This window comes from Chrysochloris asiatica, unplaced genomic scaffold (assembly GCF_000296735.1).
Source record: "Chrysochloris asiatica unplaced genomic scaffold, ChrAsi1.0 scaffold00392, whole genome shotgun sequence".
Lineage (NCBI taxonomy): Eukaryota > Metazoa > Chordata > Mammalia > Afrosoricida > Chrysochloridae > Chrysochloris > Chrysochloris asiatica.
In genome coordinates, this window is record NW_006408910.1 from 238,007 (window position 1) to 255,658 (window position 17,652).

The 17,652-nt window shown below is 39.3% G+C and overlaps 1 protein-coding gene across 1 annotated transcript in view; it reads left to right on the forward strand.

Moving 5' to 3' along the window:
• Nucleotides 1-17,652, forward strand: part of ERCC3 (excision repair cross-complementing rodent repair deficiency, complementation group 3) — an 88,338-nt gene that overhangs the window by 5,130 nt on the left and 65,556 nt on the right. Inside the window, exons 7-9 of the mRNA XM_006876566.1 lie at nucleotides 1,013-1,217; nucleotides 2,622-2,936; nucleotides 9,379-9,563. Coding sequence (XP_006876628.1) covers nucleotides 1,013-1,217; nucleotides 2,622-2,936; nucleotides 9,379-9,563 — 705 coding nt within the window. The remainder of the gene's footprint in view (nucleotides 1-1,012; nucleotides 1,218-2,621; nucleotides 2,937-9,378; nucleotides 9,564-17,652) is intronic.

Here is a 17,652-nt window from a genome sequence, read left to right on the forward strand (position 1 = left end):
CAACACCACAACTCAAAGGCATCAATTCTTCTATGATCTTCCTTATTCACTGTCCAGCTTTCGCATCCATATGAGGTTATTGAAAATACCAAGGCTTGGGTCAGGCGCTTCTTAGTCCTCAAGCTGACATCTCTGCTCTTCAATACTTTAAAAAGTAGGTTTTCTATGAAAGGGAGTAATTTACACAATTCTCTTTGTATTCAATCCACCAAAGCTGAAAGCAATTGCTGCTAAGCCAGTTTTTCTTAAGGTTTGTAGAACTCAGTGAAAAGCTGTGAATATGGCCATATTATATATTTTTACAAGTAAATTTAGGATTACCCTAAAGAGAAGGCAGAAAGCGACTTCTGAGAGCCATCTGTCTTGCAAGATGACCTTTCTATCTGCCAGAACTGTGTCAAGCAGCAGAAGTGAAGCTGTTCTCTACCCTCAACCGCTTCCAGCCAGTTAGAATCTGGGCACTTTGTTTCTTAGGCTGGTAGGCCTGTCTTCACAAGTTACTGGGAAGATAGCAAGATCTGGAATTGCAAAAGTCTAGATAAAATGCCGTGCTTTGATTATTGGACGCCCTAGATATTTGTTGGGAGTGCTGGTGTGTGTAGCACCATATGATAAGCACTCGACCATAAGGTCGGTTTGAACCACAAACTCGGTGGTTCAAATTCACTAGCCACTCCTTGGAAATCCTATACAGGGTTTCTATGAGTAGGAACCAACTCCATGGCACTTAACTACAACAACAGATATTTGTTGGGTAGTGTATTTATTGGCTCTATAGGTTAAGCACTGGACTATGAACAATGTGGTTGGTGGTTTGAGCTCAACAGTTTCTCTGTGGGAGAAATATGAGGCTTTCTGTTTCCCCAAAGATTTACAGCCTTGGAAAGCTTGTACAGGATTGCTGTTAGTTGGAACTGACTCCATGGCAATTAACAACAGAATATTTGTCCTTTTTCAACAAGCTTTGGAGTTACTAAGGCTGTAAAAAATCTCTTTCATGCTCACTTCCTAGGAAATGATTGAAGAACTCCAGAAACGTTGCATCCACCTAGAGTACCCGCTTTTGGCAGAATATGACTTCCGGAATGATTCTGTCAACCCTGACATCAACATTGATCTGAAGCCCACAGCTGTCCTCAGACCCTACCAGGAGAAGAGCTTGCGAAAGATGTTTGGGAATGGGCGTGCACGCTCTGGGGTCATTGTCCTTCCATGTGGTGAGTGCCACCTGAGGGCCCCTAGTCTCCCAGTGTTACAAAAGTCAGTTGTGAATTGGAACCAACTTGGTGATTCCAACTTAATGGGATAGCAAAGCCAAGATGACTCCCTGATCCATTCCTTTCACAAATATTTACTGAGTAGTACTGTGTGCAGGACCCTGGCCAAGGCATTGAGGACGTACTAGTGGTTAAACATAAGTACCTGACCTCATGGAACTCATTCTGGTTTGGGAGACAAATGGTAAACAAATTAAGCAAAGTACAAAATGTTAAGTGGTGGTAGAAGCAATGAACAAAAAGGGAGTAGGGTGAGGGGCTAAGTAGCGATGGCAGTGAGGATACTGTCTTACATTGTTGTTATGTGCTGTGGAGTCGATTCAGACTCATAGGGACCCTATACAGGGTTTCCGAGGCTGTAAATCTTTATGGGAGCAAAAAGCCTCATCTTTCTCCTGCAGAATATCTGTTAGTTTCGAACTGCTGACTTTGTGGTTCACAGCCCAATTTGTAACCACTACACTACATCCGTCTTTCTTTGTGGTCAGTCTTGTGAACTGAGCATATTTGGAAGCTCCTCAGTCTTGAGACTTTTCTTGGGTAACCTACTACATTGTTAGAGATGAAGAAAAGGCAGTATCAGTCCCCTGGAGATCTGACATTGCTTGTTTAATTTCAGGTTCTGGACTAGGTTGTTGACCAGAGGTTATAACTAACTCATCTGGGAACTCCACCCAGATTTAAGTGAGCAGAATTGTGTGGAGAGGGATCTTAGACTGTAGGTTCTTGTTTATTTATTTTTTTAAGAACTTAGTGAGTCGTATTGATGCACACCTCAGATAAAGGAAAAGTATCACTTAAAAGGAATAACTGGCTTTTTATCTCTGCCTTCTGATGGTGCATAGTAGTAAACATGGAAGCATCAGGAATTTCATCTTTCTTTTTGCCCACATATTTGCTGAATTTCTGAGTTCTTAGCCTGATTTGCTGACTTTTATCGGATTCCTACTCTGTTCAGGCTGTGTGTTTGGGACTGTACCTTGAAAAGCAGTACCTTTTCTTTGGACAGGGTACTGACTTGTCTTCAACCTTACTATCTTTTGAATGCTGATAGTAGTAGTATCCCACTGGTTTACTTTCAGATTTCAGCATTTAAATGAGAGGCAATAGGTCCTGATGTGGAAAAAGTACTTCAGTTTTATCACTGTTGCTTTTAATTCTCACATATGTCAGTGAAGTAGAAATGTCTTCCTTTTTATAAGGAAAGAAACAGGGTTGGAGCAGTATATACCTCACAGATGTCAGTATGAGGATTGTTGCAAGTAATCCACCTAGGTTCGTGTACTAGGGAGTCCCTCCATATGTCCCTGGCCTTGTGTAGGACTACTTTTTGGGTTCTTTTAGGTGCTGGGAAGTCCCTGGTTGGAGTGACAGCTGCATGCACTGTTCGAAAGTGCTGCCTGGTACTGGGCAACTCGGCTGTGTCTGTGGAACAGTGGAAAGCTCAGTTCAAGATGTGGTCTACCATTGATGACAGCCAGATCTGCCGCTTCACCTCGGATGCCAAGGACAAACCCATAGGCTGCTCTATTGCCATCAGCACCTATTCCATGCTGGGCCATACCACCAAAAGGTCCTGGGAGGCAGAGCGTGTCATGGAATGGCTCAAAACTCAGGAGTGGGGTCTTATGATTTTGGATGAAGTACACACCATACCAGGTGAGCAGGCTGGGCACTGAGCTACGCACTCACTGTAAGATTACAATTTATTTCTTGGGTTGGGATTGGACTGCAATGTGGACAGTTCCTTTCTTGCAATGTAGACTTGCTCTGGGTAACCTTATAAGTAATTCTTAAATGTGTGCAGAGTGGGGTGGTAGGCAGGTGGGATATACATTGACAGCTTTATTAATCAGTGACCCAGAGTAATCATTTCTAAATGCTAATTATAAACACTAGTTTTCTTTCTCCATCTGTCTTGTTACTGTAGCATGGCTTGTCCTTAATAGTTTTCATGGCCCTGTGGAAACTACACTAAGAGCATTAAAAAAATAATCTTTGCAGTGTATATTGTTTTAATTAAAAACTGATGTATTATTCTTTACTATATAATAAAAGTTCTATTTAGTATTATAGACACACTTAAAGAAAACAAAACTGTTTTATTGATGAAATTTATATAACATGTAATCCACACATAACATTTCAAGTTAAGTGCTGTCTAGTCAGTTAACAATTCATAGCGACCCAATGTAGGGTTTCTAACGAGTGGCTGGTGAGTGTGAACCACTGATCTTGTGGTTCAAACTGACCTTGAGGCCTAGTGCTAAATAATTCAGTGATTTTTAGTAAATTTGTGGAGTTGTATAATGTCACCATGATCCAGTTTTAGAACATTTCCCTCATATTCATTTGCATTCCCATTCCTAGCTCAAGTTGTATAAGAAATTATAAACTCAAGTTTATAAGAAATTGTAGAAATTTCTTATAGAGTTCTACAGTATATATTCTATTGATAAGAAACTTCTATACAAGGCTAGAGACAGAATATATATACTTGGGCTAGGAATGGGAGTACAAATGAGTATGAGGGAAATGTTCTAAAACTACAGTGTTTATTGGAGTCCTGGTATGACACGGTGGGATAATGCACTGGACCACAAAGTCAGTTTGAATTACAAGGTCAGCGGTTCAAATTTACCAGCCGCTCCTCAGAAACCCTATACTGGGTCTCTATGAGTCAGAACCAACTCAGTGGCACTTAGCAACAGTGTATATTATTTTGGGTCTGGCTTCTGCTGCTTTGCATAATGGTTTTGAGGTTCATTTGTATAGCATGTATCAATAGTTTACTACATTTTATATCTGAATAATATTCCGAGCAAACCTTTCTTGATAAATAAAAGAGGAACCTGATAAATTCTAAATTAGAAATTACTTTGAAGACTTTTGGCAGACTAGGTAGATGCCCTACATGGACCCTCTACAACAAAGATACGAGAGACTAAAACAGGCACAGATAAAAATTCTGGCAACCTGAATTTCAGACAAAAGATTAGAGAACTGCATAAGATCGCTGCTGGTAGGAGAAGCTGAGCACAGATGGCGAGAGAGGAAGACTGACTGGTGAAAGACTGGCCAGATGTGGCTTGACCATATTGTGAGCAGCTTTAGCAACAGAGTCTGGCAGAGCAGATTCACACAGGCAATAGGAAAGGTGCTATTCCTTCTTTTCCCCCATGCTCCCATGGTGACCAGAGGTGTGGCTAGCTCTCACATTCATTCACCCCCAGCACAAACATTCCTATTTAGCAGTTCAGAACCATGTGATTAGGAGCCATGCCAGTGTGAGTTGGCGGCCAGGTATACCATTTTGGTGTGCTGCTTTAATGCCTGGATTCAGATGGGGCTTGGCTCCAGAGCTATAAAACCTGCAGAGTCACCAAACCAGTATTTAACCAATCATCCTGGCCCAGTTTCCCTGTGGTGCTAATGGAAACTGAAATCAGCTCCAACAGTGGTCCCCATGAACTACTTCTGAATTGACTGAATTAAAACATAGATAACACTGAGGTCAGTAGGAACTCCCATCTAGGGCTAGAAACTCTGCTGTCACAACCCTTCTACAACCACTTTGTGAGCTTCTTGAATTGAAGGAACTCACCAGCGATTTCTCCCTTCCGGGTCCAATAACTACACCATTTGTTTTTACCAAAATTACAACCCCACAATGCCCCGGAGACAAAGACAATTTTAGCTCACACAAACAAACAAGAGAGAATGATTCAAACAAATGACCAAGATGCAGAGACAGAAAACATTTTTGAGGAAAAAAAGGTGCTGGAACAAACTGAAAAAAAATTCAAAGGAATGATATTTTGGTACCTTCAACAGATTGACAGAAAGATCAAGGAGAGCAAGGAGTACACAGAAAAAATTTTAGAAGAATTCAGGAAAATCTTTCAAGAACAGACAAAGGCAAATTTTGAAACAATACAAAACCTGCAATAAGAAATCTAGAGGAAATACTAAGATTTTGGAGATGGACGTTACATAGAAAGGGCAAAGGAGAAGATCTGGAGCAATGGAAGCCCAAATTAGTGAGCTTGAAGATAAATCTGCTAATACTAGTATGTTGTTGTTGTTAAGTACTGTGTATACTAGAAGAATAATCAGAAAAAAGAAAGAAAAAAAATACAAAGCTTGAGTTATGTGGGACACCATAAAGAGGATCAACTTATGGGTGATTGGAATTCCAGAACAGGAAGAAACAATAAAAAGCACAGAGAAAATTGTTGAGTTGTTGGAGGAAAACTTTCCTAACATCATGAAAGGTGAGAAGATAAGCATATAAAAAGCTGAATGAACCCCAAACAGAATAGATCCCAAAAGAAAATCACCAAGACAAGGAAAGAATCCTGAGAGCAACTCAAGAAAAATGAAAAGTTAACTTCAAAAGAGAGCCAATAAGACTAAGCTCTGATTTCTCAACAGAAACCATGTAAGCAAGAAGGCAATGGGATGATCCAAAACTCTGAGAGTAAAGAATTCCCAAAGAAGAATCATATGCCCAGCAAAACTGTCCCTCAAATACAACAGTGAAATTAGAACAATTCTGATAAACATAATTTAAAAGAATTTGTGATGACGAGACTAAACTTTACAATAAATGCTAAAGAGTGTTCTTTGGACTGAGAACTGACAACAGCCTGTGATTAACATATCTGGCAATACCACCCAAAACTCAGTCCAGATATAGAAGTATTTAAAATAAAAGTCTATAGGACTGAAAATAGGGAACCAGAGATATCAATGTATATAATGAAGTTAACTACAAAGCAAAAAGAGGGAATAATGTAGATACAAAACTTCCAAATGACAAGGAAGTCAAGTAGATTTGAAGATGAAAACGATTGTTTTAAGCAGGGAAATACATAATAAATTACAAGGCAACCACAAAGAGAAATAATGTACCTGCACATCAAAATGAAGAAAGGAAAATCAGATAGATGTAGTAAACATTAACACAACAGAAATGAAAATGAGAAGAAAACCACAAACAAAATTAACTCATCACAGAAAATTATGTGGAACAAAGAATCTAGCAACACCATAAAAAAATGCAAAGAAAACTGATAGCAATCAATTCATACCTATTGATAATTACTTTGAATGTAAATGCATTAAATGTGCCAATCAAGAGACATAGAAAGCAGAATGGATAAGAAAACAGGATCCTTCAATATTCTGTCTACATGTTGTTATGTGCCGTGGAGTTGGTTCCAACTCTCAGACAGCTACCCTGTACTGAGTTTCTGAGGCTATAAATCTTTATAGGAGCAAAAAGCCTCATCTTTCTCCCGCAGAACAGCTGGTAGTTTCGAACTGCTGACCTTGTGGTTCGCAGCCTGATTCATAACCATTATGCTACCATGTCAAAAAGATGAAGACAGCCGAAATGTCCATCAACAGAAGAATGGTTAAACAAATTTTAGTATATACACACAATGGAATACTACAAAATGTTGAAGAGTAATGATAAATCTTTGAAGCACCTCACAACATGGTTAAACCTAGAAGACTTTATGTTGAGTGAAATGAGTTAGTCACAAAAGAACAAAATGCTGCATGAGCCCAATTTAGTAAGAAGTTTAAAAAATGTTTTCTTCAACAATCTATGATGGTTATAAGGGGAAGGGAGTGGAGGGAAAATTATTCACAGATGACAGCACAGGCAATCTACAACAAGAGGGAGGTTAGCAGAGTAAAGATGACGGTAGTGGGACACCTAGGGAGGAATGCAATAGTTAAAGTGAATAGAAGTAAACTTTTGGTATGTGGAGGTTACAACCTTGTAATGTTTAATCTAAGTCTGATGATCTGCTCTGTAACCCTTTACTCAATTCACAGTAAAAGTTGAAACAAAATATGAGTGAAATAAAATCAGTGGCATTTTTACCTATGACACTCAAAATGGCCCTTGTGTCTGGTACTTAAGTATCACACAAACAGATGTTAAATTATAAGCTCGACACAAAAAGTCAATACTGTATGATTCTGTTTGTGTGAAGTTCAGGATGGAGGCAATGGTAATCTGTGATGACTGAGGCCAAAGTGGTGATTGCTCTCTCTCTCATACTGTAGTGTGGAGTTTATTTCCTGGGAGAATTTAGGAAAGAGACTTCTGGGATGCAGAAAATATTCCATAGCTTAATCTAGATGGCTTTAGAGGTATATACCTTTGTAAAAATTTATTGAGCCATACATTTAAGATTGATGCACTTTATTATATGTGTTACCTCAATTTTTTTTTTTGTGTGTGTGTGTGTGTTACCTCAATTTTTAAAAAAGTTCACCAATGATAGGTGTTAGGAGTATAAGAGAATGCAATAAAGACTGACTTGGCTTGCAGGGCAGAGACCACAGGGAATGTAGAGGCCACTGGCTACTAATTCCTGGATACTAATCCCAGGGCTTCCCCACTCCAGTCTGCCTCCTGGGACCCCATAGGTCATTGTTTCTGTTGCTTGACTACCATGCCCTTAGGGTATGTGAGGACTGGTCTGGGTTCTGAGCTATCCTTTTTGCAGCCTGCTTTGTCCTTCCTTAAAGATAATCCTTATGCCAGGTTTTTTTGTTTGTTTGTTTTTTATTACTTAGGTGTGTGCAAACCATTTTAAGCTTCAATAAGTGAAACTCTTTTAGAACTAGACATTTTCCTGGTATTAAACTGACCTTTTTGGTTTGTGTTTTGATGGAATCTGGCCTTTCTTCAGATAGTTATGCCTGTTTATTTCTAAAGTATCAGTAACCAGCAACCAGTTGCCACTGAGTAAATTCTGATGCAAGCCAGCCCCATTGTGTCAGAGTAGAACTCCATAGGGTTTTCAGTGGCTGATTTTTTCAGAAGTAGATCTCTACTAGGCGTTTGTTCTGAGACATCCAACCTTTCGGTTAGTATCCAAAAGTGGGATCTAAAACCTCATCATTAGCCTTATCTTTAATTTTATTCTAAGATGAAATTCGACCCAAACATTTTAACCTTCCTTCAGAATAGTAGGGAGTCCCTGGCGGCACGAATTGTCTGTGTGCTTGGCTGATAACCAAAAGAAATGCTAGTGGTTCCAGTCCATTCCCAGTCCTAGGTGATCTGCTTCCAAAAAATCAGCACAATTCTACTCTGACACATAAAAACGCATGTATTGAAAACATAAGGCTTTCAGTGTCTGAGTTTTTGTACCAAGCTCTCCTGAGTTGATGCTGGGGAGGGGAAGGCAGCAATGGCAAGGTAACCTTAACAGGAGTCCAGTGGTACGTTCATAGTACAGGCAAATGGGTGAGGTGATATGGCTATCTTCCATTATCACAGAATGCCTATTCCCACATGATCTGGTCTTTGGAACCTAACTGTGTCAGTGAGGAGTGGGTGTACTTTTTAAAAATGAGCCTATGGAACATATGAGTAATAGCTTATGCCCAATTACTTATTTATTTTATTTAATTCAATAAATCATAAACAGTTACAGCATTCAAAGGAAAAAAAGAAATGATAGCTGCTGTTTGACCAGATAAATTTCTAAGTGATAAAATGTGGAGAAGAGAGTTTTCTCAGGTGGGAAACAGTGCATGAGGAAGATTGATGCCTGGGTTTCATTTCCCTTGGCTTTGCATTTGTTTTCTGGGCTTTATCTCTGTGGTTTCTCGGAAGAGGGTGGAAAGCTATGTAGAGCCTGTTCTGTTTCACTCTTTCGATCCCCCAGAACTCCAGTTGTTTTCCCGTAGCCTGAGTATGAAGTTCAGCATTAACAATATTGCATAAATTGAGCTAGCTTGCATTTTAAGTGTTGCATGTCATGTTTCAAATTGACAAATTTACATTTCCTCTGATAGCTTAGCTTTTGTAAGGAGAATGGCAGGTTTTTCTGACTTGCACCTTCCTCAAAGTTATTTCTTTCTCTTAGTCTCCTTATTCATCTTTCTTTTTAAAGTTTCTGAAGTGATGGTTCAATGTTCATGTCCGATCATTCCGTGTAGAGCCAGACTCCTGTGACCCAGAACCTGAATTTACCCATGGATTATCATGGCCGGTGTTGTCACATCCTGTATGTGGTACTTGAGCACTTTCAAAAGTGACAAGTGAATTCTTTGTCTGTCTCCCCAGCCAAGATGTTCCGACGGGTGCTCACTATTGTGCAGGCCCACTGTAAGCTGGGCTTGACGGCCACTCTTGTTCGGGAAGATGACAAAATTGTTGACCTGAATTTTCTAATTGGGCCTAAACTCTATGAAGCCAATTGGATGGAGCTTCAGAACAACGGCTACATCGCCAAAGTCCAGTGTGCTGAGGTACCTGCCCTTTCCTGTACTAAGGGATAGATGGATGTCTCCAGGGTGACCTCCTGTGGGCCAGTTGAAATGGAGAAGGTCGAGTTCTCATGGCAGACATGCAGGTCAGGCCCCATACAGAACCATGTTGATGACCCCATGATGGATGTAGTACCATACCCCATTTTATGAATGTATAGTACATAGTCACTTGTCCAGGGCCACATTGTTCAAAGGTAAAGTCAAGGTACTAATCCAGACTGACTTGTTTCTGAAGTACACATACCTCCTTCCTTTTAAAAGTTTTGGAGTGTTCTGCCCACCTTCACTCTTTAGGGATCCTTAACTGGCAATCATTAGGCTACAGCACACCAGTGTCAATGTTAGTAGTTTTGAGGCACCCGGATGGCAGCCTGTGGTCATTATCATTGTGCTTGTAAGAACACATTTTCCCAGAGTTGTAGAGAATATCTGCAGATATGTATTAAAGCAATATGTTCAAAGGTAAGTCTTCTCAGAACAAAAAAACATCCCTTTAGTACCTTGAAATGACTGTCACTAGGTGTAATGGCCTTTGTTTTGAAAGCGCACATAGAGATCTCTTGGATTAACAGTGAGTGAAGAACGCATGCATGAGAACAAACCTTACCACTTAATCAAGTCTTAGTTATCACTACTGTTCTTATAGAGTATCATCAGAGACTTTGAGATCCTTGGTTCCACACCAGTTGCATCTTTCCTTCCACAGGAACCTTATGTTAGTTGTTATCTTGCATTTCCTATGTATGTTTCCCTAAATATATGTTGCTTAGCTTTGACTATTTTTATTTTTTATCTTTATATAAATAGAATCAGGTTTTTTTGATATATATATAAAAACCTTAAGGTCAGCAGTTCGAAACTACCAGCTGTTCCTTGGGAGAAAGATGAAAGATGAGGCTTTCTGCTCCCGTAAAGATTTACAACCTTGGAAACCCTGTACAGGGTTGCTATGGGTCGGAATTGACTCGACAGCACTTAACAACAACATACAAAGCCTGTTCCCATTTTAGTTTCTAGACAGAATGACTAGTGACATTGGTTACATTTTCACATTTTATCAACATCCTCTTATTTTTGTTGTAGTTTCACTTCCATTTTATTAATCTCCCTGCCCTTAAACTTCTCATTTATACTTTAGAATAGATGTTGATCTTACACAGATTATATATATTTTTAGTGCATTTTTTGAAGGTAACAATCCATACTCTTTGGACTAAACTGTTACTTAGTTTAAAGGTGACTTCAGGGGGTAGTTTCAGTTCAACATTAGAAAAGTAACTCAGGGTCATAGTCATAGAGCCTACTCTAGCCTCAGTAGGTACAGTTAGTTTGGATTCTAGAAGAATTTGAAATTCTGTTTCGCATGTTTTCCCGTTTTATTAGGATCTGTTGTATTCCTGATTAGAACATTCCATAATGGTAGCTGGGTGCTATCTAATTTGTTTTGTCTTAGGGTGAAGAAGAAAGTGGTTCTGTGCTCTAGTTCCTTCTTTGAATCTTGGATTTCCTTTTTCTTTTGTTCCAGATGAGGATAGAGCAAAGATTATGTCTTGGATGGCTGCTTGGGAACTTTTAAGATCCCAGACACTACTTACCCTACTTGGAGGTAGAACATAAACTTTAGGAACTAAGTTATGACCGTTAATTAGATTGTCCCATGAGAGCACAGCCGTAAGCCCCAGACCAAGAGAATAATCCATGGGTCAATTTGTTATGTTTAATTAACATTAGCCCGTCCTTTTTAGTGATCGTTGTTGCAAAACTGTGCATATCTGGCTTTTGTCCATTCATCTCTTTTCCCTATGTGCAACTTATTAACATCAGTTATATCAGTTATATTGTATAAACTTCATCAATATTCAGTGTTAACCTTTCTCATTTCTAGAAACAAAAAGTAGCTGTGGCGTTGGTTTGAACTGCAAGGTCGGCAGTTCAAACAAACCAGTTGCTCCTTGGAAACCCTATACAGGGTTGCTATGAGTCAGAACCGACTTGACAGCACTTAAAATAAAACCAACAATTTAAAGAGTAAGGAGTCCTGGTAGCATAGTGAATTATGAGCTGGGCTGCTTACAGCAAGGTCAGTGGTTCAAATCTGCCAGTCTTGCCAAGGGAGAAAGATGAGGCTTTCTGTTCCTGTAAAGATTTACAGCCTTGGAAACCCTACACAGGGTCACTGTGAGTCGGAACTGACATGGTAGCATATAACCACCAACCATCTAAAGAATATTTTCCCTTTTCCCCCTCCCCCACCTCCGTAGTAATTGATGAACATGGTTGTTGTTGTTAAGTGCTGTTGAGTTAGTTATGACTCATAGCAAACTTGTATAGGGTTTCCAAAGTGTAACATCTTCTTGGGAGCAGAAAGCCTCATCTTTCTCCTGTGGATTGTCTAGAAGACGGAAATTGTGGACATTATAGTTTGCAGTCTAGTGCTTATCTTATGGAACCACTTAGTTTCTGTACATTCACATGTTCATGCCATTTCATAAAAGTTAGAGCATACCATGTTTGGATTTTTTTGTGTGTGTGTCATTGATTGACTTCACTCAATATAAAGTCCTCGTGGTCCATTCACATTGTAAGGCTATTTTTGGAACTCATTGTTCTTGTCATTGAGTTGTACCTGTGTACCACATTTTATTTATCTATTCATTCATTCATAAATTGATAAATCCTTTTGGCAGCCCATAGTACTTTCAATATTCTTCTCTAGCACTTTAATTCAAATACATCAGTTCTTCTTTGGTCTTCCTTATTCATTGTCCAGCTTTCCCAAGTATATGAATCAATTGAAAATACCATAGCATGGGTCAGGTACACCTTAATTCTCAAACTGACATCTTTGCTCTTTAACACATTAAAGAAGTCTTTTGTAGCAGATTTACCTAATGCAATACGTCATTTAATGTCTTGACTGCTACTTCCATCAGCGTTGATTGTGGATCCCAGGAAAATTTCATTTTTGTCAACTTCTATTTTCTGTTTATTATGTTGTCTAGTTTGAGTCATAGTGTGTCACTGAAGGTTAATGAGCTGGACTGCAAAGTTGGTTTGAACTGCAAGGTTGGTAGTTCAGGCTCACCAGCCACTCCTTGGAGACCCTATACAGGGTTGCTGCTGGTCGAAAGTGACTCGACAGCACTTAACAACAACAACAAATTAGTTGTAAGGATTTTTGTTTTCTTTATATTGAGGTGCAGTCCATTATGAAAGCTACATACTTTGATCTTTATTAATATTTCAAGACTTCTTTGCTCCTATCAAGCAAGATTATATATACATCGCAGGTTGTTAATGAGTCTTCTTCAGTCCTGATGCCACATTCTTCATGTAATCCAGCTTGTCTGATTATTTGCTCAGCACATAGATTGAATAAGAATGGTGAAAGAATACAACAGTGGTGCACATCTTTCCTGTTTGTAAACCATTCAGTATCCCCTTGTGCTGTTGGTAGAATTCTTTAATTTTATCATTGGCTTTAATGGTTGGTGCATAAATTTGAATTATAGTTGTATTAACTGCCTTATGTTGTTGAGTGCCATTGAGTTGATTCCGACCCACAGCGACCCTGTGTAGCGTTTCCAAGGAGCAGCTGGTAAGTTTGAACCACCGACCTTGCAGTTCAAATGGCTTTGCAGTCTGGTGCATTAACCTACAGCGCCACACCAGGACTCCAACTGCCTTTTAGGTGTATAAATATTATCCTATCATAGGATGACCAGACTTCATCTCTTGTAATTAGGACATATTAACAGGAGGGACCAGTCTCTGGAGAAGGATATCATGTTTGATAAAGTGGAGGGTCGAATAAAAAGAGGAAGACCCCCAATGAGATGGATTGGCACAGTTGTAGCATCAATGGGCTCAAATGTAATAACGATTGTGAGGTTGCTGCAGGACCGGGCAGTGTTTCGTTCAGTTGTGCATAGGGTCACTGTGAGTCAGTACCAACTCGATGGCTCCTAATAACATATCACAGATAGTGTTGTATTTCAGGATAGGTCTTGAAATGTTCTTTTTTATGATGACTGTGATGTCATTTCTATGTGTCATTCCCTGCGTAGTAATCCCTGTGCTTATCTGATTCAAAATGGCCAATACCAGTCCATTTCTGTTCACTAATGCCTGGGATATCGATCTTTATATGTTCCATTTCATTTTTGACAGCTTCCAGTTTTTTAGATTTATAGTTCGTATATTAACATGCTCTGTTTTTTAATGGATGTTTGCACCTGTTTCTTTTCAATTTGAGTTGTGCTGTAACAGCAAATGAAGGTCTTGAAATCTTAATTCCATCCACATCATTAAGTTTTACTTTGAGGAGGCAGCTCTTCCCCAGTCATATTTTGAATGACTTCCAACCTCAGGGGCTCATCTTCCAGCACGATAACAGATGTTCCACTGCTACTTATAGAATTACAAAGTTTTCAATTGCTAACCACTTAGAAGTGGCCCGCCTCTCCTTTCTAGTCTTTGCTAGAAGCTTCCCTGAAATCATGGGTGAAACTACTGGTATTTAAAATACTAATAGCCTTAATTCTAGCATCATCATAACACACAAGCCATCATAGTATGACATGCCTCCATTAATAGACCAGAAGATGATAGTAAAATTCTTTAATTTCTTACTGGCATTAGAGGTTGGTGCTTAAATTTGAATAATAGTGGTATTCACTGGTCTTGTTGTTGCTTAGTACTCTAGAGTTAGTTCCTACTCATAGTGACCCTGTATAGGGTTTCTGAAGAGTGGCTGGTGGGTTTGAACCGCCAGCCTTGGAGTTAGCTTATCCTACAGTGCCACACCAGGTCTTCTGTACTATTTTACTTAAAGATAGACTTTAAAATGCTCTTTTTGATGATGAATGTGATGTCATTCCTCTTTATTGGGTCATTCCCTCATAGCCATCTGTTGTTGCTTTGAAGTGCCATCGAGTTGGTTCCTGTTCATAACAACCCTGTATAAGGTTTCTGAGGATTGGATGGTAGTTTTAAATTGCTGACCTTATGCTTCTTCTACAGCACCACACCAGGACCCCATAACCATCTAAATGGCAATGAATGGTGTCTCATTGTGACTTGATTTGCATTCCTCTGATGACTAATGACATTGGTCATCTTTTCATGTGTTTGCTCACCATTTGAATTTACTGTTTGGTGAAGTGTCTGTTCATGTCCTTTGCCTAGTTTTTGATTGGGTTGTCTTTTTTTAAGTTGAATAGTTTTTTTTGCATTTTAGCTTTTGTACTCTCATTAGCTATATTATTTCTGAAGATTTTTTTCCCAGTCTGTAGGTCTTTGTACTCTTCTGGTAAAATCTTTTGATAGACATATTTAATTTATACAAAGTTCCTGTTGTTGTTATTAAGTTCTATCGAGTTGGTTCCAACTCATGTAATTCTGTATAGTTTCCAAGGCTTTAAATCTTTGTGGAAAGGAAATCCTCCTTTTTTCCCCTTGGAGTGGCTATCAGGTTCAAACCCTGACCTTGTAGGTTGCAGTTCAGTACTTACTGTATGACTCCACTGCGCTGTCCTCTTTGAGACTCTTGTTTTAGGTGCCATTGAGCCAGTACCAACTCATAGCGACCCTATGCACAACAGAACGAAACACTGCCCTGTCCTGGGCCAACCTCACAATTGTTGCTATGTTTGAGCTCTTTGCTGATGTTACTGTGCCAGTCCGTCTTGCTGAGGGTCTTCCTCTTTTTCTCCAACCCTCACTTTACTAGACATGATCTCCTTCTTCAGTGACTGGTCCCTCCTGACAATGTCTTGTTGAATATTAATTCTCCATAGACAATTGGATTTATTTCTGAATTTTCAGTTGTATTCAATTGGTGTGTATCATTAAACCACTACTAGGCTGTTCTGATTACTGTAGTTATGTAATATGTTTTGAAAGCAGGAAGTATGAAGCCTTTTCCTTGTTTTTGTTTTTATTTAATGTTTTCTATCTTCTTGTTGAGTTTCTCATTTTGTTTTCTTATTTCTGTGTGTTACTTGCTTTCTTTAAATGTATTTAATATTGTTGTCTATATTTTATTTTTACCACTAACCTGGTATTTCCAGCTGCTCCATTTTTGATAGCCAGTGTCAGTTTGAACCAGTGTCAGCGGTTCAAGCTCACCAGCAGCTCTCAGAAACCCATATAGGGTTGCTATGGATTGGAACCAACTCCATGGCACTTAACAACAAAAAATAACAATGTCTAAATTTCCCATCCCTATAGGAGCTCTGGTAGCGTAGTGGTTACAAATCGGACTGCGAGCCGCAAGGTCAGCAGTTTGAAACTGCCAGCTGTTCCGCGGGAGAAAGATGGGGCTTTCTGCTCCCATAAAGATTTACAGCCTTGGAAACCCTGTGCAGGGTCTCTATGAGTTAGAACTGACTCCACAACAACAATAAGTTGGAATTGACTCGATGGCACTAAATAACAACAACAACATCTACCCAGTACACGGAGGAAGCAAGCTTGTTCCTTGATATGAAGAATCCTTCCATTCTGGATGGAATTTTGAGCAGCTGCATCCATAGCAAGAGTGTAGTTCATCAAATTATAGCAGTTTGCACTTACTCACAGTATCAAACATCTGCATCTTCATCTGGCCAAGTTCTGGTCAGCTACTCATTCAAGCTAGGTCAAATGGGTAATAATTGCAAGTTTGGTAGTTCATGTACACCTCCCTGTACTTCAGACCAGCTGGCCACTTCATTCACAGCCCTAGCCCCCAGAGGCTAGGTCAGTGCCTATGGGTTCAGGAGATCACATTTCTTCCTAAACTTCAGATCAGCCAGGCCTTCCTATTCTCTCTCTCATTTCAGGAACAAAGAGTATCAACGGAACATGGCCAAACTCAGCCCCTGTCTTCATTGCTGCATTTCCCCCACTTCCATTCACAAGTAGATCCAGGTGGTCACCAGCGAGCATACTAGACTGCTTGCAGGTTCCCTTTAAGTTTCAGTCCTAGAAGGGGCTTTTCCCAGATGTTCTGGTTTTCTTGCTTTGATGCCTCCAAAACAAACAGTTTGCTTGAAATTCAAACAGCCAAACATCCCACTTTTTTTCCTGCAGGTCTTTCAATAAAAATCTTCTGTTCTCCTAGCAGTTCTGGGTTGGTCTGCATGTTTTTTAAAGTAGAAATGTTCCAACTCAGAAGGTTCTGAGGCTCAGAATTTCCACCTAAGGTACCATACTCCACAAAGGTTTAACAAGAAGCATATTTTCCTGGGTCAGTATGACTCCCCTTGTAGCACATCCAATCTGTTATAGGCTTAAAGCAGGATTACAGGCTTTCTACAGTCATGATTCCCCTTATTCATTTATCACATATAAAGGTCTACTTTACAATAGTGGCCGTTTGGTATGGCACTATGGATCAGTACTTGACTGCAAACCACAAGATCAGCAGTTCATACTCACCTGTTCCTCCTCAGAAATCCTATACAGGCACTTAACAACAGCAAAAGGCAGGAGAAACCAATATCCAGTCAACCACATAAACATTTTGTTCCCCTTCTTTATCCATTCAGCCTATGTGTCAATTCACAGAACACTGTTGTACCTCATTTATACTATGCATACCTCCTATTGTTAAAGATTAGTTGACTGTATGTGGATGGATTTACCTCTGGGTTCTCAATATTCTATTGATCTATGTATTTATCATTGTAACAGTACTGTGCCATTTTGGCCACCGTTGTGTAGTAATTTTTGAAATCAAGGAGAGGCCTCCTACTTGTTTTTCTTCTTAAGCAGTGCTTTGCTTATCCAAGGTCTCTTTCCTTTCCATATAAAAGTTGTGATCCTTATTTCCATCTTTTAAAATAATGATGTTGCAATCTGGATTAGAATTGTGTTATGTCTATTGATTGCTTTGGGTAGCATTGGCATTTTCACAATGTTAAGTTTTTTCAATCCATGATCATGGTATAGTCTTCCATTTTTGTAAATCTCTTGATTTCTTGCAGTTATGTTTTGTTTTTTTTTAATTAAATGTTTTTATTTTGGATTGAGTGAAAGTTTACAGGGCACATCATCAGCTTCACATTCAACCATTCATATAGCT